We start from the raw sequence: 26,435 nt of genomic DNA, 5'->3' as shown, positions 1-26,435 counted from the left end.
GTTTGTGGAACTATAGCTTTCAGTACTTCCAACTACAAAGAAATTAGTGCAAGTGTTCATTAGTCGCTGCAGGGCTCTTTACTTTTTAAAATTTCATGCCCCCTCTCCCAGAATAAAGAAAGAGGAAAATTGTGTGAGGAACTATTTCCAGCAAAGCTATGGCAGGTTTAAAGCCAATAAACAGACAAGGTTAAAAGCCAAAAAACCTTTTTGTAGAAAAAACAATTTCATGATAAAAAAACCTAAGTACTGGAGAAGAGGAGAAGAACGAAATAAACAAATACAAGCAGAGGCAGCATAAAAGAGCAAAAAATATACAAAGCAAATGCAATTCTACGAGGCAGTTAGTCACGAAAGCTTCCACGAAGGAGCAGACACTTCAGGAGAAATTTTTAAAAAATCAGAAATTATGTACCCTATTTACATTATGTACACAGAAAATCAGACATATTTCAGTGGTTTTAGACAAGGTGGAGCTGAAGTAGCCAAATCAGTTCTTGCCTTGAAGAAGCAGATTGCAGTGATTAAGAGAGAAAAACAGGCACAGGTGCTGTAGGGGTGTTACCAGCATGCAGCATCCTTCGTTTGCCCATTTTGTCATTTTGCCTGCTTCTTTTATGCGTATCTTTTTTTCGCCCATGGTGCTGTCTCTGTACTGGCCATTTCCTCGCCATGTTTTTTTTTTCTCCCGAATTTTTTATCCTTTATTTTATGCCAGTCCTTTTCTTTCCTTTCAAGTTTACTGTTCCCATTTCCACATGTAGCACAGCCAGCTGGACAGTTCTTCTTCTTCTTTCCTTGGTTAACCTCCCTAACTTTCTTCTACAGTTTCTTCCTTTCTTTGAAGTCGCACATTAGGTCATCTTAGCCTTGCTCTTACTATCACAAACTTCCCTAGAGGTCTGGTGATATTACTGGTGGTGAAATAAAATTTGTTGGATAAGAATTGCCTGTACATGTGACCCTCTTGCTTTTTCTGTGTTTATTTTTGCTTCTGATACACGGACTGATGGCATTGCAATGGCCCATTATTTTTGATGAAAATAAGAATGCTGATGACCACAATCTGAATGAACATTAGCCAGAACTTTCATAATCAGCTACAGCATTACTGGAGCCCAGCTTCGGTAATGCAACTTCGTCATCATCCTTGTTGCTGTGAGCACGCTGGAATGGAAGCGTGGAAATTCTACAAGGTCTGGTGTGGCACCTTTGTGGCCACCGGTTTGACGTTGGCATAAATGAGAAAGCTGTGCTACACATATCGAATTCCTTCGTTCTATAGCGTATCGCATTCGCATATCGCATTCCTTCCTTTTATCTAGTGTATACAGCTGAAGAACGTTTCCAGATGGCCCTGGCTGAACCGATACGTGCAGATGTAACTGTCGCAAATTGAGAGTTCAATTTATTGTCGGCTTTCTTAATGACTGCCATATGCAATGCACATTAAGTGTCTGAATACTCTATATCTCGAATACAGGCGCGGAAAGACGTAGACTAAGAAGAGAAATACACAGGACGACGCGCGCAGAAATATACAGGACGACACAGGACGAAGCGCGTCGTCCTGTGTATTTCTCTTAGTCTACGTCTTTCCGCGCCTGTTTTCGACATGAATCAGCACCAACTCGCCCAACTTGCCATCCTGTTGAATACTCTATATTAGCGATCGATAGACTCATGCTAGGCAGTCTGATTCACCTGCTATTGTTATGTTTGGCAGCTGTTTCAAAATTAACCAGTATGATTGAACTAATGAGCGGCAATAACAATTTATAGGTGCACTCAAATTAATTTACTTTTCAAGGGAGACGTATATCCTTCGTCGACTTCGCCTTGCACAAAATACATGACGGTCCCACCGCAACCCAAGAAAGCGCATATGTGTGTTACCTCAACATGCTTACTAGGCGGTTTCTGTTGACAGACAGATTTCCGGCCGAACCCGCAGGCATTTCAGGCAAAACCGCCTGCAGGCGGGGTGGTCCTGATAATTGGGCGTGAACAGAAGTGGCCGTTTCCGTTCATTGGCGAAGGCACCCAGGGAAGGACAGAATAATTTTTCTTAACGCCCCACCACACGGGTGCCCATTTCACATAAACGAAGTTTACTCCTCTTCCACCTCCTCTGTGCAGGTGGGGGAGGCCATATGAGAGCAGAGGTCCAAGTATACGTAATTACACAACGTCGCTGATCCGCCGAATTTAAAAAATGTGTCATGCAAAGCATCAAATATATTCTCGAAAATTTCAGATTGCGTGTTTCAGCGATCGAAGGAGCATGCACCAATCGCATACACCCATACAGGAGATTTCTGCACCTACATTCGGGATTACCTTTCGGCTTCGCCTTGTCCTCCTCTAGAAAACCACCTTACGTGCAAATAAAGTTACCATTATTATTATTAGTTGGCGGTTGTTTTATCTCTGACTCAAGTAAAACACCGTTCAGTGAAAGTATAACAGCACCCGTAAACAAGAGCCTAGTTATACGCTAGGCATGGTAAAATGGTTCGTACATTTGTTTGTTTTTAATTTACGAATCATATACGATTAAAAGGAGCCGATCTGCCCAGACATGTTTCGCGTAACATGATATGACCGGCTGACGGCGAGTTCAAATTGGCAGCAGCCACTACGGACATGTAGAGAAGGTGTCCTTGAAGATAGGTGGCGGCGGCTTTATTCCGTATCGTCGGCAGTCTTCGCAAGCTTGCCTTCGCAAGCAACGAAATGACACAGCAGACACTAAGGCGTGTTAGAGTGAACCTTTGTAAATTAGCCCCACACGACTGACGCTCCTCACAATATACCGAAACTGAATTTGGCGCCTCAGCCCGACGTGTTCTTTTTGCTTATAATTTCATTTTTTTTGTTCGTCAAACATGAATACTTCAAGAAAACTAATAAAAAGCATACAAACTCGTAAAGAAACTCAGTTATTGCCATAAAAGTTGCCTAATTTTAGCTTAGGGCCCTAAATTTGTGCCTCATTTTCAAGAAAAATTATTAGCCATATCTTCAACTACTGATCTGGCAACTACAGCGTGGCATCATGGCGGCATTCGTGTTTAGACACATTTTTGAGCCAGCTTTACCCGCCTGGCGAAAAGTGTGGAGGAAGTAATGTAATTTTTCTTGAGCCCATGGACAATGTTGCTTACTTGTTTACAACTGCGGCGGCCGAATTTGGGGGAATAGAACGGACAAATTTTTAAGGCACTTGGTATTTGGCTGCCTCGCTACGCTTGAAAACCAGCGCAGTCGCTACGACAAACGTTTTTAGATTAGGCCAGTTTGAAAACTCCGCCGTCAGAAACGGCCTTAACTTATATCCCGGCCGCAGCGGCGCTTACGTCGCGTCGAGATTGGCGGAGCGAGCCGCTGCCGCCGCCGGCGACCTGCCGGGAAAATCCCCTTCGCTCAGCGTTGGCGGGAGCCACAGTTCGTTCTTTGCTCACTGTGTGTTTCTTCGTTGTGAAGTGAAGTGAAATTTATCGCTGCTGAGACGTAGCGCGCAAAGACCGCAGTGATGTACCACCCCAAACAATGCTCCCGTCGTCTGCGTTCGCCATTCCGCGAGCCTGTTGCTATGACGACGACAAACGCTACTTTGGCAGGCTTAAGAGCTGCAAAATCGTCCTTCTATCTCAAAAATGAAGGCCATTTTTCGATTGAAACTTTGGGTGAGGGTTAGAATGGGCATATTGAAGGCGAAATCAACAGCTTAGAACATGACATCGCACCGAGGACTTAGCGACGAAGCTGTTTTCGCTTCGAAGCGGGAGGGCAGGGCGACGCCATGTTAGTCAAATCAAACCGGAGATAGCAAAGGATGATGGGATAGAGTGCTGGGCTCCGTGGGCTCAAGTCATGGCGGGACTCGGCTTCACAAATGTGACGTCAGGGCCTCTCCTAACCTTTTCTTTCCTCCATGGGGCCACCCCACGACAGATTTCTAAAGTCCCGCTTGTTGCAGCTGTATCGCGCCTCTGTATCGCAGCTGTATCGCTGCTCCTACAGGTGGCGACACGGATCCCACCCAAGCGCGTCGAGCCGAAGCTATGGTGAAGAGGTGCCGACACGCGCGATGTTGTATTCGCGCAAGGTTTTCCTGCGCACGTTCGCCGGCTAAACCTCGTGTGCGCTTTTTGTTTGTCCTCGCTGCAATCGCATGCCTGGATAGTTTTCCGGCTCCCTCAATGTGGCGGCAGACATCCACCGTCGAGCACCATCGCGAAGCTCCACGGGTGTTTGAAGCGCTACGTGTTCCATAGCGTGAGACATTCGTATATGTGCGTATTTGAGTTAGTTTGCGTGCTTGCTTGCTTACAGGTAGCTGCGCCCGAAGACGTGTTCACGAGGGCGAAAACAACTGTGGAGTCCGAGCAAGCAACAGTGGCGCTTCACCTTTGGCCATGTCGTCGCCGCCAATTTTCACAGCAGTACGGGCTACGTTGTACAATAAGAGCTCGTGTCGTTCGATTACAAGCTCTTGTAGCACGAAACAATTCTGTTGTCGGCCCGATTTCGCGTCTTTGTTCTAAATTCTGCGTAATCTCTGTTTTGCTGGTCCTCCACCTTCACAGTGTAGAATGGCTCATTGTTGCTAATTAAGGAAAACACGGGCCTATAAATTTTAAGTATATAGAAGTATAAAACTTCGTCCACCAACAGGACAACCACAGCCAGGGTGCCCGCGCGTCCCGGTAAACTGGGCTGCAGCGTCACTATACAGTTGTTACTACAGGGTCATCCAAAGTGCAGTGAGAAACAAACGTGGAATACATTGTTCCTAGATAAAAGCGTGCTGTTACGACTATTAGTGCAAAAGGGGCGCTAAACTCGTGTACCCTGGCTATGTTGCGCCAAATTTCTTCATTGGCTATTCTGTCGTCAACATTTCGTCGGGCTATTCAATCATTGGCTTTGAACTGCTCACGTTGGCTGCCGGACGGAACAAGTTCTTATGAAGACAAAGGACCACATATTCGCTTATTTTTCTTCCAATTGCTTCTAACGTTTCTATAGAGGTGATTTTCACACCTTGAGAGCATTTTAATTCTGTCTAGTACTTGGACCTGGCCACCATCACTCACCCAGAAGCCAATGCCAAACCTAAATAGGTGGTAAAGTAGGCGCTTGCAGTTGAGCCTTTCGAATCGATGTTCAGTTTGTTGGTGGGAAATGCGTGACGGAAATCGATTTTGGTTCCATTGGTGAACTGTACAGTTCTCATATGCGGATGTCCTTGTGCTTTCGTGCCTAGCGTGGCGGAAGAGTGCACGCTTACCTTGCTTGCGCCATCAGCGAAATCATGTACATCCACCCCAGGATAGTGCTGATCAGCATGGTAGGGACGTTGTACAGCATCCACGCAAAGAAAGTCAGGTCGTCTTGATTGAATAACCTGCGCGAATAGAAGCCGAGATCCCTTTTTTATACAAATGCTGCTAGCCTATTACAAGCCGCGGCCGCAGCAGCCACAGGGCAGTATTGGAAGTGATTGTGAATCGGCCCTTTGCCCTAATTGCGTCAGTAGATGACAAGTTGTAAACCGAGCAAGATAATAATAAGTGTCTGGAAACCACCAACGATTGGTAACTGGCTAATATAGCCACATGCTCCTGCGTGCGAAGGCACTGGATTTGAACAATGTCACAAAATGTGATGTGTTAAAACAGTAACCGCAAGAAGCACGCATTTATGTCGCGTTAATTAGTGAAGTTAGGGCGGAAAGGATACTAGGCGAGAATTATGAGCCGCTAAGGCGTCATAGTTTGATTTGCCGCACCAGTCGTCAAGGCTTTGCGTTCGTATATATGACTACGTATGCCGTAGCGGCAAGCTGCTTTATACCAGATAAATCGTAGTCGGAACTGGGAGTCTGGCAACTAGTAATTTCCAGAGATGTACTGTTCACATATTAAATGTTTAGATTAAGTGCACGCCCATATACACGCCCTTTTTCACTTATACGAGCCCTTTTTCACATCTGAGCGTTCAAATGAACGTAGATGACTTGGCGATGTCATTGCAATTGTCATTCCTTACTTGTGTGTGTTGTTGCCAGCACCTGGCCACGCCCGGCTGTCCTATCTGGGTTCGAAGTGACGTGCATGTTCACTTCCCTTTCTCTTGTGTTCCGTACAGGCTACCTTATTGGATAGGGAGAGTGTTTCGCCCTATCGTCACAAGACCACAATGTCTTTCTTTGATCGCCAGTATTCTCAATTTAATCGGACGGTTCCAGAAAGAAATACACGCAGTGTTTAATTCTCGCAGGCCAAACGCCGTGGTATTCGGTTCACCTACGCTAATCTGTGCACGTCACTTTTCTGCTTCCTTGACGTTCATGTTTTCTTTTAAGTTCATTGCGGAGGAAAACTTCGCTCCAGTAAATTTTATTCCTCCGAGAACTCTGCGTCTTCCTTGGCTGTGTAACAATAATCACCCTTTTATACTGAACCGTCGCTTCGTGCTTCGTATCGCAATACTTTCTGTGTGACATATCGTTTGATAACTTTAGGTGAACAGCAATGGATGACTACGGAGACGATAATAGCGGGCGATCTCAGCTTTGAGGGCTGGTCGTGGGATTCTTTTATTGGCACTGACACAGAAGGGAAAACTAATCTGCTGCCCTGCCGCTACGCTAATCACGTGTGTACGCATCATCTCTTCGTTTGTATGTTTTTCGGGTTGTCTGCGCGGAGAGTGCGGCGGCGTTGTTGCCTGGACAATGAATGCTCTTACACGATACACAATCTCTGCCTTAGCCGGGAATTCGAAGCGGCAAAAAGTGGACACTTTCCTTCGCTCTCCCGTCTGGTCACATAGCGTAGCGCTCAGGTTTATCCCCTCTGTCACATTAGATGCCAGATCTGCTGGGACAACGTAATTATAATTACACTAATGTTTTACGGACATTTTTCTCCGTAGGACGTGCTTTTAATGATACTTTTGTGTAGTAACAATAATTTGCATTCGTGTTACTTGCCCAACCAATTTTGACCTAATTAATAGAGCACTGGAGTCTACTATATAAGAAGCAATGTTAAAAAGACTGGAAATTACAGTAATGCAGTTTCTCGGCAAATTTATTGATGTAGGAATTACATGAATTCAGTCACTCACTCGACGTAGAGCGACTGGATAATCAGGTTTGGCGGTGTCCCGATGAGCGACCCCGTGCCGCCGATGTTGGAAGCGTAGGCGACGGACAGGAGCATCAGCTTCCGCACCTGATTTAGCCGCACCGCGTCCTCAGCCCGACTGTGAACACAAGGTTAGTCGTAGGTCATATCAGCTTTTTCGCATTCCCTATGCCTATGCGGTGTGAGTATATGTCGTGTGTTTACATGGCACCCAGTAATTTGAGCAATTTTTCAACTTTTACGGCAATCCACTACAAAGAGAATAACCCCCGAACGCACAAAGCAGCAGCTGGCAGGGCCACGTGCATAAACCATAGTGCAGTTTGCAAAGTCCTCACGACCTGCAGCAGAGTGTACGCCGGCAACTTGTATGCGGATGCATGTAGCTGCAGTAAAAGCTCGTTAATTCGGCCACCGTTAATTCGGAAATTGGGATAATTCGACGTTCCCACTTTTTCTCATTAAAAACTGGTTTATTCCTCAGTCATAGGAATCAGTAAAACACGAAAGTGAAATGTGCAACGAAATCTGCAGCTGAGCATGATTTACGGGTCGGCGGCTGTCTTGTGGGTGTGCTTCGCGAGCGACGTTGTGCTGGCCGGACGATTCGGCAAAGCTGTACTGGCATCATTTCCGTGACGGATATGACGTCAGTGAAATATTGGGGTATCGCGGCATAATAGGCATTTGTGTTAAAATATAAAACCTCAAAACGAACACCCCTCAGTAATACTGATGATGATGATGATGATGATTGCTATTGGTCTCCCCTTTGTAGCGGGGTGATGACATATCATGTTACCAAAAAGGAATAATATATCCATGTTTTCTACTTTTGGTTTACTACTAGCGCTGCTTATGGCAGGCACAAACAGCTTATTAGGCACAAAGTACTTTTTTGCTGTTACAGGTGGTAACTGTCCTCGGCAATATTCCCCTCTACTTTTCCTCCACCAGCATTCTAATCTTCTTTTCGTCGCCTCGACCGCCTTGAAGTTACCTTCCTCTCTGCTAACCTTAAATCCTGGGGCTTCTGGAAGCCGAATGTTTCCCTCATGTAGATTTGGATCGATACCCTCACATTCGAGCACTATGTGCCGCATGGTTTCGATTTCTTTGCCGCAGACCACGCATACCCCATCATTTTGTGAATACTTCCCCACAAAACTCTTAGTTCTCAGGCAACCTGCTCTAGCCTCAAAAAGCAAAGCACTGCCCTGGGAATTATCGTAGAAATTTTCCGTTCTGATGTTCAATTTCTCAGCCCTGTACATCTCTAACGGAACGGTGCGACAACAGCACCACTACAGCTGCGTAGCATCTACAATAACTGCTGCAACGTTTATTTGCGTGTTGAAAACCTTTTCACGCAAGTATTTGTACAAGGTTAAATTTTATATGTATTTCTAACCATTATTTTGAAAATTTTAAAGACACGCCGCCCGCCGTCGCTGGGTTGCTCTCCGTGTGGCTAACTGAGCCTCCATGCCCAGTATCAACGGCAGCGTTCAGTAAACTGACCCAGTGAAGGAGCTTTGACGATTCTGCCTGAGGCAGGGGCATTTGTTCTGCAAAAAATATTTGATTTCAGTTTCCACATACGCCAACGGGAGCTTAAAAAAACTTAGCGCCCGGGGGAATCGAACTTCCCACCTCCACAACGTGAAGACAGCTTCTACCTATCGTCTATCCCAACAGATGGCGCATCCGTGTAAAACAGACCGTTGCATTAAAAAACACGTAAACGAACAGGAAAGCCTGCGATTCAAACTTTTTTAGATGGGGAGAAGTTTTTAAATATCGTTTTTTATTTCGCATACTCAAAAAAGTATGTTGCCGAGCTACTCTGTATCATGGTTGTCAGCATTATTTTTAGGAGGGACACATACGACTCGTAGATCTACAAATTTCGATATAAAGCGTTCTAGGGCGTGGTCAGCAAAACCGCTTCTCGTCAAGGTCCTCTAAGTGATGTCCTTTCATGTGGGATAGAGAATATATACTCGGCAAACATCGGGTGTCTGTCCCTTTAACGTACGCCGAAATCTCGACCACATGTGCGTTTCGCTTTTCGCGCCCATCAGAATTTTATCAACACTTCCACGTACAAAGTGCCATTTTTTGCGAGCCTTGGTAGTGATTTGTACTCCATTCCACCAACTATAATAAATGAAATTTTCTAATACCCTAGCAACCAAAAACGTGTACTAAAACAATCGTTTACATAACCATCATGTTGATTTTGGCATGCACGTAACTTGACCATTTGGGCACTGAATTTATGTGTTATATTCATTCCTAATTTAAGTATACCTCAAGATTTTGCTGTTTGGCTTGTAAGAGAAGTTGCCTTCTAATGTCAAGCTGCTGTTCTGATCAGCCTTTATCCCAGCTTCCTCCATTAACCTAAAATAAACGCAAAATGTATTATATTTGCATTATTTCGTGATATGAAGTGCTTATTTAGTATTCTCACTTAGGGAGAAAGTAGTAAAAAGCTGGGGGCGCTGGTGCTTTGATTTTGCATAAATGGAATCAAAAGCTTACTGGGAAAATCATTGTTCGCCAAGCAATTTTCGTTCTGAATGTTTTAAAGCGCTCTTATTGGTTTTAATTGCATTCATTGGTGTTACAAATTGATGTGAACAAAACATCCTGTGGTAACAAATTTCGCAGTAATTTAAAAAAGCGAAAACAGTCACTAAACACACTTGAGCTATTCTGTGCATAATAGCATCAGCAAGGTTCAACAGCGATGTGTTGTAAACGACAGTGGACACGTAATGGGTAAATTCAGCCCAAAAAACCTTTGTAGACGCGGTGCTTACTAAAGATCACGAAGCTAATGCCCCGATATTTTCTTTACAAAAACGCACACTTACTGGAAAGCCACTTCGGCGTGCTCCAAGGCATCCATGCTGGCTGTCGGTGTCTTCATCGGGGACAGTAGAACAGCTGATCGTTAGAGTGAAGTGAACAACATCGTAAGGCGCTTGCCAAACCACCTCGTGTCCAAGATGTGCATACTTCAAGACAGCAGTCCCTGCTGCAGACTTTGAGGATGTTAGGAAATATAGATGGGAAGAAATTTTCTCTTATCAGGGCAGATAATCAATGAAATATCTATCGGGCCACTCGACCCAAGGACTCATGTACCACGGCATACACTTAACGCGGAAACTCTGAAGTCTACAGACGTAGGTGTTTATTTCTCTGTCCGAGCAATTGTCAATTCGATATCACTTTTACCACCTTCACCTTCACCCTGTAACCATTTCCTTTGTTTCATTCTGTCCGCTTTGTTATATTTCTGCGATTTACCTCGTTGTCGCCATCGCTTAATGCTGGAAGCATTGCTGTGGTACTTTTCAACGACGTGACTGTGTTTGGGTGCTTGTCCGTGTACGTCTCCGCCAGAAATCGGGCATGCGATCGTATTACCAGCCAACGTTCAGTTCCTCTTAGGAAATAGGGGTGCTCTGCCTGTACCCGTGATGAATAGCCGGACCCCGCTCATCAGTGCCTTTCTCCTCGTGGTGACGGTAAGGGACACAAACCGTAGTTAACTTTGAGGGGATATACAGGGTGATCACAATTAGGTCGACAGATTTTTCTTCAAATAGGCGCCTAGATTTTCGTGGAGACCACCTCTGTAGTCAGATTATGCTCCCAGGATTACACAGAATTAGATGGTGAAAATGATGTCGGTGGCTTAACTAACCAAATTGAAAAGTTACCTTTTTAGTTGCTGCAGTACGCAGGCACGTTTCTGTTGAAAAGTTAGGTGCAATCGTGTGTGTACGCAGTTTCATTTGGCAGAACTCTTCTAGCGCATCCGTACTCTGAGATATCGAACAGCGAAGTTTAATTGCAGTTCGCATGATTACGCATGCATGATAGCGACGACAGGCGCAAAGCTCCTCCTTTTTGCTCTGTGTTTCGATAGCGGTTCCGGATACTGCAGGTTGCGATAACGTCAGCCAACAGTAATCACTTTTGCCTACGCCTCCACCCCGTTGTGAAACTAAACACCGTACGCAGGAGGCAGGTCATAAAAGGAGGAGCTTTGCGCCGGTTCTCACTGTTTTGCATGCGTAATCATGCGAACTGCAATTAAACTTCAGTTCGATATGCGCCAGAAGAATTCTGCCAAATGAAACTGCGTAGAAAACAATTGCATCTAACTCTTCAATACAAACGTGCCTGCTTACTGCAGCCGCAAAAAGTTAAATGTTCAATTTTAGTTAATTAAGCCACCGACATCAATATTGACCACCTAATTATGTGTACCCCTGGGAGCCTAATCTCGCTGCAGAGGTGGTATTCCACCCATATCTAAGTGCCTAATTAAAAAAACTGTCGACTTTGATCACCCTGTATAGTGATCCCGTTCCCTGTTACCTTCTTCCCCATGTTAAGAATGGCTACGCACCTCTCGAGATCCGGTGCTACGATTAGCTTTCTTATTCCGCTCTTCACAATGCATGCCTAAGACCAACGTGGCAATACGCCACGGGCTTCCAATACTACACAGGATTCCTTCTTAACGGTCCAGCTTTACGTGATATATTTTCTCGGTCATCGATCTTGCTTACTTACCTTAATTTGAGCTCGCTTGTTACGCAGCCTAGAAAGTGCACAGCCAGCGGTGTGCGTACATTGTACAACCAGCGCAAAACTTCCTTATTATATTCAAATTGGCTTTAACGCGTTTACATCCAAAAGGACTTCCAATCCCCCTGAAAGCTTGTCACAGAGGGTACGTGTAAGAATACGTATTGTAGGGTACAATCTTGTGAGATTTCGCAGATTTGTTGCTTCAGTCGACGAAAACTACGTAAATTTACTGGGCATGGGCCCAATTCATCGTCGTCGTTAGACGGAAAGGTGCAGGAGTTTTTCAAAAAGAGAGAACCCTCATATGGTTTTGTTCTCCATAAGCGTAAGTTCCCTCTGTAACAGTTGTTAAATGCTGCAAAAACTATTTTGTGTGCTTCTTAACATGGCCTCTGGGGCGAACATGTACGATTAATGCTGAGGATCCAAATAGCACAATACGACTGTCAAGGCCGGGTATTTTTGCGTGTTTCGATTAGCTGAATGAATAAACGCAGCACTCACGATCGGGGGACTCGGCACTTGCTTCCATCTGTTCGATTACGGCCATGGCGACAGGGAACATAATTGATGCCGCGGCTGTGTTGGGAATCCACATCGACAGGAACATTGAAACCAGCATTAACCCGAGCACGATCCTGCCAGAAAAAGAAGGGAAAACAAAAACAGGATACGGCTGGCGGCTAGCGTTTCAGTTTCTATTTTATTTTGCATTAACTTTAGATTTCAAAGCAAATAGTTTTTAGTCTTTTAAATGTATGTTCAAGACAAGATTACTAGTTTTCGTCATGCATTCGTCGTCATCTTGTGACAGCTGTTATGTCATTTTTACATCGCTCACGGATACGTACATAATTTACAGCTTTTTCACCTATGCGGATAAAAATCTTCCGTGCTTGTGGGCATCCACACCAGAAATTGGCAGTGTCAATAGCGCAACTGCTATGTGTTTGTTATATGTGCACTTTATTGGAGCAAAAGCACCAAAGGCCAATGACCACCAAACCGTCAGTTTTGGCATTCCTATGTTTGAGCTTCCGTGAATTGTCTAAATTCGTATGTAGCGACAACCATCAAAATTGCCTAACGTTCTTTGCACTATTATAATGCGAAAGCATAAGCGAATGATTGAGCAATAACGCCGGCGCTGTGGCCTGGCGACGTTTTCATAAAAAGCGAAGGAGTGCGACGCGTCACGCGGCAAACGCATTGCATCGTATCGCATCGCAGAAATAAACATTTCGCTGTGGCTTAACTCAATTATGCCTGGGTGTCCGTAGCGAGAGGTATGGTTAATAGTTTAGCTTGGTTCTCTGACGGTTACGACGCTTCTCGAGGCGTCCGGCTCCTCCTCCCTGCGTCCCCCCGGCTCGCTGCCTCTTTGTTTCGCCCCTACGACGAAGCCTGACGACGAATGCCACCGACCCGCCCCTTCTATAACATACCAAATTTTCTATTTTTAAATTTTACGATCTTTTTTTATGTACTTTTAATTTTATTCTTTGTATTTTAACCTTTCTTATTCTGTTTTTTTTTTCTTTGCCGCGGCGAGCGGCGCTGCAAGCTGCGGCGGCTAGGGAATCGCTAGGTTCGCTAGCCGCCGCAGGTTCCCTAGGAACGGCTCCCAGCTAGGGAACCGAGGTGCGGCCACCGGTCACAGCGAAACGGCGAGAATACGTCCATTGTAGCTCTCGCTACAAAACAAAAAAGAACCACGCATATGTTTCGTCATTAACGCCGGGAATCCGTGTTGGTCGTCGCTTCTCTAACGCGGCGGAGTCGTGTTGGACATTCCGGATGCGCCGTGAAGACCATAGGTTAGAAGCTCGTAAGCGATGGCCTCACTTAGCGGCGCAGAGGTTCCTAGTGAGGCGGGCCACCCTACGGGGCTCACGGCCGCACAGACTGATGGTGCTGCCACAGCACCTTCTTGAAGGCACCCAGAATAACCGCCCAACACTTCGGTGCCACGTTATGTGCAGGGCGTAACTATTGTGGAATCTTAGGCTAACTGGTGCAGCATTGATACGTATAGAAACAGTGCGTGTAACAGGACAAAAGCAGGGAAGAACGCTGTGTGAGGTTGTCCTCAACTTCTTCCCTATTGTACCCGCTCGTTTTTACGTCTCCCAGAACACACCGCCGAAATCTGAACGTTTTGCATTTGAAACTTCGTGTCCTCGAACTTCTGTTCTTTGAACAGTGCGTTCACGATACGCAAATTTTCCATTCGTTATCAACTCGTACATCTCTCGCACAAAACTTAACGGGTGGCCTTACTTAAAACCTGCGATTTTGTTAAGACAATAAATGGCCCTGTAGTCGTTCGCCGTTCAGAACTAAAGCTTTGTAACGCCCACTAGTTCGACGGATCTCCAGCCCGCCTTAACACTACCGTAACGTCACACTGCGGAATTCAGTTACTGATGTGCGCCCCCACCTGCGGGTGCTGGTGCCGATGACGAGGACTGACTTGAGTGCCAGGCGCTTGTGCAGTTGGGTCGCCTCCACAGCGGCCGCTAGAATCAGTGACCCAAGCATCACGAAGCCGACGTTCTGTTGAATGGAAAGCAAAACGAAAAAACGTTTTAGGGGCGGCCGCCAGGAAATGACCGCGATAAAGCAGCAATGCTGCCGCGAGGCAATGAACAACTATCGAGAGTTCGCAAGCGTATAAAGTGACAATAATAGAAACAAAAAGAGAAGGTATATGACCTGTTGAGCTGTCTTTAAACAGCGAAGCTCTTCTTGGTCGAAGATTTCATGGGGGGAAAATGTGGTGACGCGGTTGAAGCGTTGCAGGTGAGGTAATAGCCTAACGAGGAGGAGAGCAAACGCCAATCTCACAAGAAACACGTTAAACGAACGCTTGATTGAGACCATTATATCGGCAACGCTTTTCGAAATAACTAAATCTGGAGTCATTGTTTATGCTTGTCAACTTTCTTGAGCCAAAAGTAAATATTAAACATATATTAGGCAACACATCATTACTTAAGTGATAATTGCGTTGTTTTATTAATTAAAATTACGTTGCTGCTTGACTTTTGCAATACCAAATAGGGGATGAAAAAACTTGCACAGGCAGCTTGTCAAAGCAAAGGGCCGATAACTGGCGGGAGAGGAAGGGTGCTTCCCTTCCTTCAGGAAAGCCACTAGTATGGCCTCGCTCCAAGAGCATGGAATGTACTCCGAAAGCCATATATTGTTGTGTAGATGTAGAGGGGATTCAAGGGTGTCTGAGTGTAGGTGTTGTAACATGGTGTATGTAATTTTGTCTGCACCTGGAGCTGAAGGCTTACATGGGGTCAGCCCGGACTTCAGCTCATGACTTGAAAAAGGAGAATTGTAGGAAGTGTGCGACTTGTTGCAATCACGCAGGGACTTCTTTTGTGCAGATGCTTTGTGTTTCATGAAAGTGTTTGTGTAGTATGCTGAACTAGACACGCGTTTGAAGTGTTGTGCAAGTGCGTTAGCCTGGCCTTCGGGTGTGTCCCGTGTTGTGCTAACCAGGGGAAGGCTGTGTGTCTCTTGTCCTTTGAGCTTACGTATATGTGTCCACACTTTGCGTGTGTCCGTGCATGAATTAATGGATGTCACGAAGGTGTGCCAACTCTCGTTTTGCCTCACGGCGCACACGTTTTCCTAACGCCTTGGCCACTTTGAACAAAATGAGGTTACCCGACGTAGAATACCGACGGAGGATTCCCCACGCCTTCTTCAGTTCGTCCCCTGCCCGCCTACAGTCCTCCTTCCCCCACGGCCTCCTCTGGTTGCGCGCGGCACCAGAGGCGTGGGGAATGGACATGTCGGCGGCGTCGAGGATGAGCGCCGTGAGGAGTTGGGTAGGTTCTTCAACGTCTAGGTGTCCAATGGATGTGTGCTGTAGTTTGCATGTCTCTGTAAATATATTCCAGTTAGTTCTTGTTTCAATTAACCTGCTTTGGGAAGATGGACTGCGTGGCCCTTTGCCTATATACGCTAGTGAGGTGGGGAAGGGGTCACTGCCGTATGGATCAGTGCCCACACCCCACTCGAGAAGAGGAAAGAGAACTGCGGAGCCAATAGCCAAGTCAAGATGTGAGTGTGTGTTGTGTCCTATATTAATGTATGTGGGCTCATTTTTATTGAAGAACCCGCCGCGGTGGCTCAGTGGCTAAGGCGTTGCGCTGCTGAGCACGAGGTCGCGGGTTCGTTTCCCGGCCGCGGCGGTCGCTTTTCTGATGGAGGCGAAAAGCAAAAACGCCCGTGTGTACGAGATTTCGGCGCACGATAAAGATCCCCAGGTGGTCGAAATTAATCCGGAGCCCTCCACTACGGCGCGCCTCATCGCCTGCGTTGCGTCGGCACGTTAAACCCTACAATCAATCAATTTTTGTTCAAGAGGCATGCTCCTGTAGATGTAAGAAAATTCTCTATCAGGCGACCTCGGGAATCCGTGCGAGAAGAGCCACAAAGAGAATTGTGCACATTAAGGTCGCCTGTTAGGATATGTGGTTCGGGCAGCTGGTCAACCAGCGTCTCTAAGTCAGAGCTCGAAAGTGCAAGATCAGGAGGAATGTATATGGATCATACCGTTATCAACCTATTAAATATTGTTTGAATTGCTACAGCCCCAAGGAAAGTGTTCAGAGTGACAGGTTGGCATGCTAAGGATTTCCTGCTGATTATGGCCACACCACCAGAAGAGTGTGTGCAGCCATCGCTCTCCTTTTTGAACACCATGTAACGATTCAAGAAATTTGTGGGATTGGAATTCTAATGTGTTTCCTGTACACACATTACACTTGGCTTATTAGCCTGCAGGATCTCGTATACATCGTCAAGATTATTAGGAAGGCCTCTGCAGGTCCATTGAACAATATTTTGTCTTCCCATTATGATGTGTTAGAGCTACTGGAGTGTGACTATTTACGTGAGGTCTTTCGGGGCTTGAACTCTTGGGAGGGTTTTTTATCCTTTGCTGGAGGTTTCGATGGAGAGGCCCGCTACTACCGCTGCGAAGCAGAAAGGAAAGGTCCGACATACATGCCATCATCAGATTTGGAAGGGGTAACCAGCGGACCGGAACCCCGGACTTGGCACCCTTTCCGGTGCCCTTCGTTCAAGCCGTGAGCGCCGAGGGCTTCAGGAGCGCCCCGGGTGGCACAGGCGGTTCAGCGGGGGTGGGAACTACTGCGGTTCCCTCCGTCTCCATCTGCTCCGTGCCCTCGCGTGTGCTTCGGGCCGGTGGAGAGAAAACAGCGGATGCAGCATCATCCCCAATGGACGTGGTTACCACCACAGCCACTGCTGACTGAGCAGGCGGTGTGGTAGCAGGTTGGGCCGCCGGAGGCAACCAGATGGGGGCGGGGGCTGGATCACGTACGACTCGCGGTACTCGGTCCCCGCCAAAAATAGACTCCGCTCCGCCCACCGGCGAGCCGCGTTGGCGTACCTCCCCAGGCGAAAAGAGGGGAACCTCTTTTGCACCTCCGGGAAGGTGATGTTTTCTGTGACCTTTATGTTTATTATTTTGTTCTCAAGTTGAAACTTCTCGCATTTTCTGGAGTAGGCCGCGTGTGGGCCGTGATAATTAATGCAGAGGAGTTGTTGTGAGCTACAGTTATCTGTGGGATGGTCATGTTGGGTGCACTTGGCACAGGTTAGTTGGCCCCGACACGAGTTAGTACCATACCGGAACCGCTGGCACTTGAAACAGCGCCGCGGTTGCGGGATGTACGCTCGGACGAAGCACCGGATGAAACCAGCACTGATGTGATCTGGAAGGATGGAGCGGTCAAATATCAGGTTGATATGTCTAGTGGGTACTACTTTATCGTCTCTTCTTATGGTTATGCGCCTGAGAGCTGTCACACCTTGACTTTTCAGGCCTTCAAGAAGATCGGCCGCTGTCTCGTTTGCTAGATCTGGCTCCGAGATCACGCCCTGCGACCTGTTGAGGCTGCGGTGGGGCGTGACCTTGATGTCAAGAACGGCCATTCGGGTCTGCTTCAGGAGTTTTGTGGCCTGCTGTTGACTGTGTACCTCGACCAAGATCTCGCCGGTTCTTTGCTTCTTAGCTTTATAGGATTCCCCTGTAATGCTTTCTAAGAACTTCGAAATCAAGGACACGGACTGTGAAACAATAGGCCTGGCTTGTTCAAGAGATTCAGTTACCAAGAAGCGTGGGTACTTCTCAGGTTTTGGAATTGTTATGGTCGGAAAGGATGCAAAGGATATGTCGGTGGGGCCCCTTTTAAGGGGCAAATCATTGGTTTCGAAAAATTTAGAAAAAACCATACATGTATAAAAGCAGCGGATGGGGGTACTTTCTTCGTCAGGCTTACCCTGATGGCTGAAAAGGTCCCGGAGCTCCCTGTCTAGTAAACAGACAGGGAACCAATCCGCTGGAGCTTGACCTGGGCTCCGACGTCCACTGTTTGTGGTTTCTGCCCTTCACCTTAGAACTCGTAGCCACGGTAGATTACAGCGTGAGTAGGGGGCTTGGGGTCCACGGTGTCGCCAATACCGTCACCAACATTACTAAAGGTGTTCCGTGCGGGGAGTTTTCCAAGTTCAAAAGCAACAAAAGTTTCCAGGGGAATGCCCGAACTGTAGCAGAACGTGAAATTGGGTTGGCACGAACGGCAATCCATCTGCTGGATTTCAGAAGTTCTATGAAGCTTAGGAGGGTTAGGAGGGCAGGCGAAGCCTTTACGGTGCTGAAAAATGGACACGTCCTATGTTACCGTGGTCTAGAGGACAGAAGAGAACTGGGAGTGGGATTTCTAGTCAATAAAAGCATAGCTGGTAACATAGACGAATACTATAGCATTAATGAAAGGGCAGCAGATCTTGTAATTAGGCTCAATAAAAGGTACAAGCTCAAGGTGGTGCAGGGCTACGCGCCCACATCTAGCCACGACGACCAAGTAGTGAAACGCTTCCATGAAGATGTGGAATCGGCAATGGCGAAAGTAAAAACACAGTATACCGTAGTTATGGGGGACTTCAATGCTAAAGTAGGCAAGAATCAGGCTGGAGACAAGGCAGTTGGGAACTATGCTCTTGGCTGTTGAAATAGCAGGGGGGACCTACTAGTTGAGTTTGCAGAACGGAATAACCTACGCATAATGAATACCTTCTTCTGTAAACGGGAGAGTCGGAAGTGGACCTGGAGGAGCCCGAATGGGGAGGAGAAAAATGAAATAGACTTCATATTATGCGATAACCCTGGCGTCGTGCAGGATGTGGAAGTGCTCGGAAGGGTAAGGTGTAGTGACCACCGTATGGTAAGATCTCGAATTCGGCTAGATTTGAGGAGGGACCGCAACAAGCTAGTACGAAAGAAGCCGATAAATGAGCTAAGAGTAAGACGTAAAGTAGAAGAATTCAGGATCGCGCTGCAGAACCAATATTCCGCCCTTAACGAGGAAGCCGAGCTTACGACACAGGAAGCCAGCGACAACCTTACACGCATTATCACGGAGTGTGCACTAGAAGTCGGGGGCACTATGGCTAGACAGGATACTGGTAAACTTTCACAGGAGACGAAAGATCTAATCAGGAAACGGCAAACAATGAGAACCTCTACCGCAGCTGACAGAATAGAACTAGCCGAGCTCTCGAAGTTAATCAATAAGCGTAAGACAGGTGACATACGGAAATATATTAAGGAGAGGATCGAATACGCTGTAAAGAACGGAGGTAGCCTCACAGCAGTGAAGAGACGTCTTGGCGTGGGGAAAAATCAGATGTATGCACTTAAGGATAAGCAAGGCAATGTCATCACAAATAGGGATAAAATAGTCACAGTGGCCGAGGAGTTCTATAGGGATCTGTACAGCAGCCGGGACATACAGGATAATGCCGAACGAGACAGTAGTTTAGAGGAGATAGACATCCCACCAGTACCGACCGAAGAAGTAAGGGAGGCTTTGAAAGAAATGAAAGGGGGTAAAGCACCTGGTGAGGATCAGATAACAGCAGACCTCTTGAAGGATGGCGGAGAAATTGTACTTGCAAAACTGGCAAACCTGTATACGCAGTGCCTAATGACCGCAATGGTACCGGAATCTTGGAAGAACGCGAACATCATCCTAATTCATAAGAAAGGCGGCATGAAGGACTTGAAAAATTACAGGCCGATCAGCTTACTGTCAGTCGTCTACAAGGTATTCACCAAGGTAATCGCTAACCGAACCTCTGCAACCTTAGATTTCAGTCAACCTAAAGAACAAGCAGGGTTCCGTAAAGGTTATTCAACAATGGACCATATTCACACGATCAATCAAGTGATAGAGAAGTGCGCTGAGTATACTTAACCTCTATATATAGCCTTCATAAATTATGAGAAAGCATTTGTCTCGGTCGAAACCCTAGCAGTCATTCAGGCATTACGGAACCAGGGGGTAGATGAGCATTATGTAAGAATACTAGAGGATATCTACAATGGGTCTACAGCTACCATCATACTCCATAGGGAGAGCACTAAAATACCTATAAGGAAGGGGGTCAGACAAGGAGACACAATCTCTCCAATGTTATTCACAGCATGCTTACAAGAAGTATTCAGAACGTTGGATTGGGAACAGGTGGGAGTAAGGGTTAATGGAGAATACCTCAGTAACCTCAGATTTGCTGATGACGTTGCCTTGCTAAGTAACTCTGGGGACGAATTGCAAAGCATGCTTTCCGCACTGGGCGAACAGAGTAGAACCGTGGGCCTCAAAATTAATATGCAGAAAACTAAAGTAATGATCAATAAACTCGGGACAGCACAGCAGTTTGAAATAGGTGGCGAGGCAGTGGAAGTGGTAAGCGAATATATCTACTTAGGCCAAGTTGTGACCCAGATCCCAACCATGAGGCAGAGATAATTACAAGGATCACAATGGGGTGGGGTGCATATGGCAGGCATTCTCAGATAATGAATAGCAGCCTACCATTGTCGCTGAAGAACAAAGTGTATGACAGCTGCATCTTACCGGTACTCACCTACGGGGCAGAAACTTGGAGGCTCACTAAGAGGGTTCAACTTAAATTGAGAACGACTCAGCGGGCAATGGAGCGGAAAATGATAGGTGTAACATTAAGGGACAGGAAGAGAGCGTAGTGGGTCAGGGAGCAAACTGGTGTTAAAGACATATTGGTAGAAATTAGGAAGAAGAAATGGACGTGGGCAGGGCATGTAATGCGAAGGCAAAATAACCGCTGGTCATTAAGGGTAACAGAGTGGATCCCTAAGAAGGCAAGCGTTGCAGGGGGCGGCAGAAAGTTAGATGGGCAGATGAGATCAAGAAGTTTGCGGGGATAAATTGGTCAAAGTTGGCACAGGACCGAGGTAATTGGAGAATAATGGGAGAGGCCTTTGCCCTGCAGTGGGCGTAGATAGGCTGGTGATGATGATGATGATGATGAAGCTTAGGCTTGCGATTAGGGAAGGCTAGGCAGCTTCGCTGTTGACTTAAGCGTTCATGGTGTTAAGGCAGTGAATCAGGGTTGATTTTTAAATAACCTACGTGACATCTAACATGAAGTCGCGAGACAACCTTGATCCAAATCACTCAACCAACCAAACTACTCTCACTTACAGTTCACAATGGGCCATGCGATGACAGACTGAAAAATCTCAGTTTCCCTGAAGTTACTTGTGTTGATTGTTCTTTCGACAAGAATCTACTGCACAGAAAGACAGCCGCTTGTTGCGGTAATTTCAGCATGGAGACAATTGCCGCGCTTTTGCTTGACCAGATCAGATGAAATTTCACCATACTGGTGAAAATTCAACTAAAGGGAAGCTAGCGATCGGCAATGACAAAATGTACGCACCCAGAGACGAGCGCCGTAACGCTACGCACAGCATGTAGAAGATGATAAAAGTAGCAGGACGATTCTACACCATGCTTCTACCCCAGCGACGTTAGACCAGGGGAAACCGCTAAGCGTACAAACTTAGCTTGCGATGCCCCACGAGTAACTAAACAGTAAGTAGAACAGGCTCTCAACGGTATAAAACGAGGAAAAGCCGCTGGGGACTACGGCATAACCGCGGATATGTTAAAGGGAGGAAGAGGTATTGTACCAGAAAATCTTGGTGCACTATTTTCAGAATTCTTAGGGCTCAAAAAGGGCCCGAAGCCTGGAAAAAAGCCACCGTAATTCTGATTCATCAGACGGGAGATACTATGAACATAAGAACTACAGACCCACGAGCCTACTCTCAGCTCTATACAAGCTTTTCCAAAGTATTATTTTACCACATTAGTGAGAGCCTAGGTTTCCAACACCCCAGAGACCAGGCTGGGCTTAGGAAGAAATATTAAACACTGCATCACATCCATGTCGTAATAAAGTAATATAGAAATCCGCAGAGCTCAGCGAAACCCCTTTAAGAAGGAATTTATAGACTACGAAAAAGCATTTGATTCAGTACATACCGCAGCTGCTCTGGAAGCATTAATTGAAGATACCTACGTACGACTTTTAGACGATATATATACGGGATGTACAAGTAGAATCATCCTTCACAAGCAAAACAACAAATCCCCAATCCTAAAGGGAGTAAGTCAGAGAGATACCATTGTGCCAAAAACTGTTCACATCATGTAACGAGGGGGTGCTATGCAAGCTCCACTAGAAAACACAAGATTAAGGATGAAAAAAGAATACTTTAGCCATTTGAGGTTAACAGACGGCGCAATCTTTAAAGACTGTCGGAAAACAAGCGCTAAATAATAACACAGGACGAGGAGTGGACGGGACAAGCGCTAACTTTCAACAAAAAGTTTATTGCAGAATCAGCGCTTTTGGCCTTGAGCAGGTTGAGCTGTCCCACGCGTGCGCGGAAACCGATCTGCGCCATCAAGCACAGAGACGCCTTTGTGAAATGCCGACGTAGCGTCGTGTACACGACAGAGGAATTCCTCACGACAGAGGAATTTCTCTGTCGTGAGGCAGGCACTATATCGGCCAGACCGGCAGATGCTCAAACGTTCGCCTCCAAGAGCACAAGAACAAGGTCAGGAGCGTTGCCACCGACGGCCAGCTGGCTGCCCACTGTAAAAAATGTGTCTAAAGAAACCTGTGACATCCCCTGTACGACCAAACAACCGTCTTGTATTTTCACCGCTCGGGCCTGACAAGAGAAATTGTGAAGCGGCAGAGATAGCAACGTCGCGGGATCAATGAGTCAGCAGGCCGTCTGTATAGCTTTATCGAAACTTGAATTGGATTTCTTGTCATAGGCGGCACGTCACTGTTTTTCATGTTTTGCCCACTGTTTTTGATGTTTCCCTTTCCTTTCCCCTCTCTTCATGCTGGCCAGACGTGTTTATAAGCGCTGGTTCTGCAATAAACTTTTTGTTAAATGTTAGCGCGTGTCCCGTACACTCCTCGTCCTGTGTTTATATTTAGCGCTTGTTTTCCGTCTGACGATGAAACAACACGCCCAAACCTTTTCCCTTCTGTAATCTTGAAAATCGAGACTGCAGAACAGATGCAAAAATACCTGAAGTACGATCATAAAGCTGTCCGTGGGACTAGAAATTAATAAAAAGAATATAAAGTAATGCGGAATGATGATGAGGGTGATTAGTGGCTCTCCCTTTGAATCGGGGCGTAGGTTGTCAGCAACCGACTTGCCTGTTTTATTCCAGTTGCTTGCCCTACTCGTAGCTAACCTAATAGATTAGCCCCCCCCCCCTCCAATTTCCCCCTCACCCATGTTTTAAACTCTCATTGCCCCTCCCCCCCCCCCCCCCCCCGCTCCCGCTCCTCTAAATTCTCACCCGTATGATTACTCCGCCTGCGTACCTATCCCGTCCCTACTTTTCCTCCACCACCATTCCAGTCGCCTCTTTGTCACCTTCCAAAGCATGCCGAAAGCGCGCTCTTCAGCATAGCTAACGAAACGCCAGCCCAAGGACAAGACTATAGCTGCCTCAGGCAGGGTGTTAGTGCTGACCCCAACCACGCGAATGAAATCCGGTGCACAATAGGTATGAGCTGGTCTGCAGCCGACATGTACCAAGAATTAATGAAAATTAAGCTCCAGCTGTCACTCAAAAGAAGACTATGAAACCTATTCATACAGCTGGTGATAACATATGGAGCGGAAGCTTGGCGCCCTACTAAAGGAGCGGACAGCAAGGTGAGGTCGGCTCAAGGAACCATGGAACGTGGAACGATAAGAGGAGCACTTAGGGACAGGAAACTAGGTTCCCAGCTTCCTTTATCAAGAAACAAACGGGAGTAGGAGATATGATCGTTCAAAAAAAAATTCACAGCATATCCACGGGGTGAATGATGATGAGTGGGCGAAGCTCCTGAAGGGAAATCATCGGTAAAACCGTGACTCTTCAGTGAAAGTTCGCCCACTACATCTCTGTCCGAACGTAACGTCTAGAAAGTCTCGCTTAAACCGCGCGTCGGCACCTTGGGGCTGAGCTCGCCTGATGCGTTTTGCAGACGCCTCACGAGCTCTCACTGCATCGGGGTCTGCCTGCCGATACGCCCGCTTTCTCGCCGCTTCCCGTTCTCTGACGTTTTGGAGATGCTCTTCGCGCCGCAGCCGTGCCGCTTCGCGTACGGCAGGGTCCTCGCGCCGTTGCCGTGACGCTTGGGCCTCTCGTTCTCGAACGCTGGGATCTTGGCGGCGTCGTCGCGCAGCCAGACGACACGCTTCGGCCTCCCGCTCACGTACGGCAGGATCTTGGCGGCGGCGTCGCGCAGCTTCACGGAGCGCTTCTTCCTCGCGGGCTCGCACATCTGCAGCCTTATCCATCGGGCGGCTCCGAGCGCGCGCCAACAGCGAACGGATTTTATTACAACGCTCCCCGCCATCTAGTAAACAATCCAAGAACTAAACTAGAGGTAGCCACGCCATCTAGTAAACAATCCAAGCGCATCTTTTCATCATATACAAGTACCGCCATCTAGTAAACAATCCAAGAACTAAACTAGAGGTAGCCACGCCATCTAGTAAACAATCCAAGAACTAAACTAGAGGTGGCTACATACATACGTCGAGGATGGACAGACCCACGCCCTAAGGAGCTTCGCCCCTAATAAAGAAAAAAATGGGTTTGGGCTGGCAACGTAGTTAGGTGGAAGGAGAATCGGTGGACTGCCAGGGTGACGGAGACAGAAAGGTGCACGAAATGAGGAAGGCCAATTACTCGACGGAGGGGAGAAATAATTTCGGAGGTAAATAATGGACTCGAGCGGCGCGCGACGGGAACGGTTGGGAGCGGTGGGAAAGGCCTTCATCTTGCGGTGGACCTTAGTAGACTATTGATGATGGAAATGATTATCAATATGGTGAAAAAAAAGTTACACCATATTATATACAAGTGATATGGTGTAAAAATAACCAGTATTAAATGGTCGTTCATATACACATTTGATCTCATAGCGCAATTTTTATGCCCACAATAGTTCGTACGTTTACAGTAAGCATGCTTTGAATGTCAGGCCGCTACGAACGGCTACCTCAAGGAACACCTGACAGGACCCAAATCTCGGTAGCTTCGCTCTGAAACGCTTGTGCTATTCAACTTCACAACTTTACGGGAGACAAGTTGTTATTCACGACCGACGTACGGAACGTGAAAATCACTTTAATCCTTCCTGTCGCCGATTTGTTGCAAGTTTAACAAAAATTAACAGTGGCTTAGCTCGGTTATGCCAGGATATACGTAGCGTGAGGTAAGGTTCAGCTGGTTATTCTTAGGTTTCCTGGTTGTCTAGGATTAGCTGATTATCATGCTTAGTGCTGATAAAACGATTTCGAATCCAATCCAATGCAACCCTGTCCGGTCCAGTTATGTCCAGTCGAGTCACTGCTCCTCACCCATGTGCACCACGCGAAACGGCTATGAAGCGGCTCCGGCGCAGCGTCAGACTCGGCTACTGCGCAACCGAGGCGCCAGCGTCAGCGCCAGTGCATCTGCCGTGGCTATGATGTCACTCCTCTGGAATGCGCAGACCGGCGAATGTGCAGACCGAATTCTCTGCACACCCGTACTCCAATTGGATTAGATTTCGAATTCAATCCAATTCAACCCAACTTAATCCAAGCCAAGTCCAATCCAATCCAATCCAACGCTCCTCGCGCTTGCGCAGCACGGCCCTTCAATGTCCAGGCGAAACTGCTCAGCCTCGGCCAGTGGAGCTCACGCTACAAAATATACCACCACGCTTAGCGAGGCTATCGTGTTATTAAAAATTTCCCTGATGCGGCGTGTGACTACGTAGACAGATATGAGGGAGGGCCACTCACGTCGAAGTACGCGCTGGCGGTGGCGCCGGTGCTGAGAATGCCGAAGAAAGGGAAAAGCACGAGCGGCATGAGCGACGTCGCCGCCAGGGAGATGGGCTCGGCCGTCCAGTAGCAGCCCATCCAGATCATCGCGTACGCGCACAGGCCGGCCTGCAACAGAGGGGCATTGGCTATCGGCTCCCGCTTACCTGTTTCGAAGAGATATTTGCGTGCTACGAAATGTGAACAAGGACCTGAACGAAAAACATTGGAAACATTTGTATTTTTTTGTTTTTTAAAGATTTGATGAACACCGTATGTAAAAATTCCAATGCACTTGCTACGTCGAAGTGCCCCGCCCAAAAGTGCATGCGCCAACTAGGTCACACCGTTTACTTGGTCCAGCGGCGCGGTTC

At 47.0% G+C, this 26,435-nt stretch overlaps 1 protein-coding gene across 1 annotated transcript in view; it reads right to left on the bottom strand.

Moving 5' to 3' along the window:
- The window catches only part of LOC144144757 (solute carrier family 13 member 2-like), a 71,645-nt gene extending 45,467 nt beyond the window's left edge, over positions 1-26,178 (bottom strand). Inside the window, exons 1-6 of the mRNA XM_077676268.1 lie at positions 26,041-26,178; positions 14,218-14,333; positions 12,282-12,415; positions 10,043-10,115; positions 7,141-7,278; positions 5,297-5,413 (exon numbers count right to left, since the gene is read on the bottom strand). Coding sequence (XP_077532394.1) covers positions 5,297-5,413; positions 7,141-7,278; positions 10,043-10,115; positions 12,282-12,415; positions 14,218-14,333; positions 26,041-26,169 — 707 coding nt within the window. The 5' untranslated portion in view covers positions 26,170-26,178. The remainder of the gene's footprint in view (positions 1-5,296; positions 5,414-7,140; positions 7,279-10,042; positions 10,116-12,281; positions 12,416-14,217; positions 14,334-26,040) is intronic.
- Between the last annotated feature and the right edge of the window lie 257 nt (positions 26,179-26,435).

The sequence above is a fragment of the Haemaphysalis longicornis genome, unplaced genomic scaffold, assembly GCF_048455015.1.
Source record: "Haemaphysalis longicornis isolate Haplotype H1 unplaced genomic scaffold, Haemaphysalis longicornis Haplotype H1 scaffold_7, whole genome shotgun sequence".
Classification (NCBI taxonomy): Eukaryota; Metazoa; Arthropoda; class Arachnida; order Ixodida; family Ixodidae; genus Haemaphysalis; species Haemaphysalis longicornis.
The sequence above is the reverse complement of the archived record's forward strand: the minus strand, read 5'-3'. Positions and strand labels throughout refer to the sequence as shown.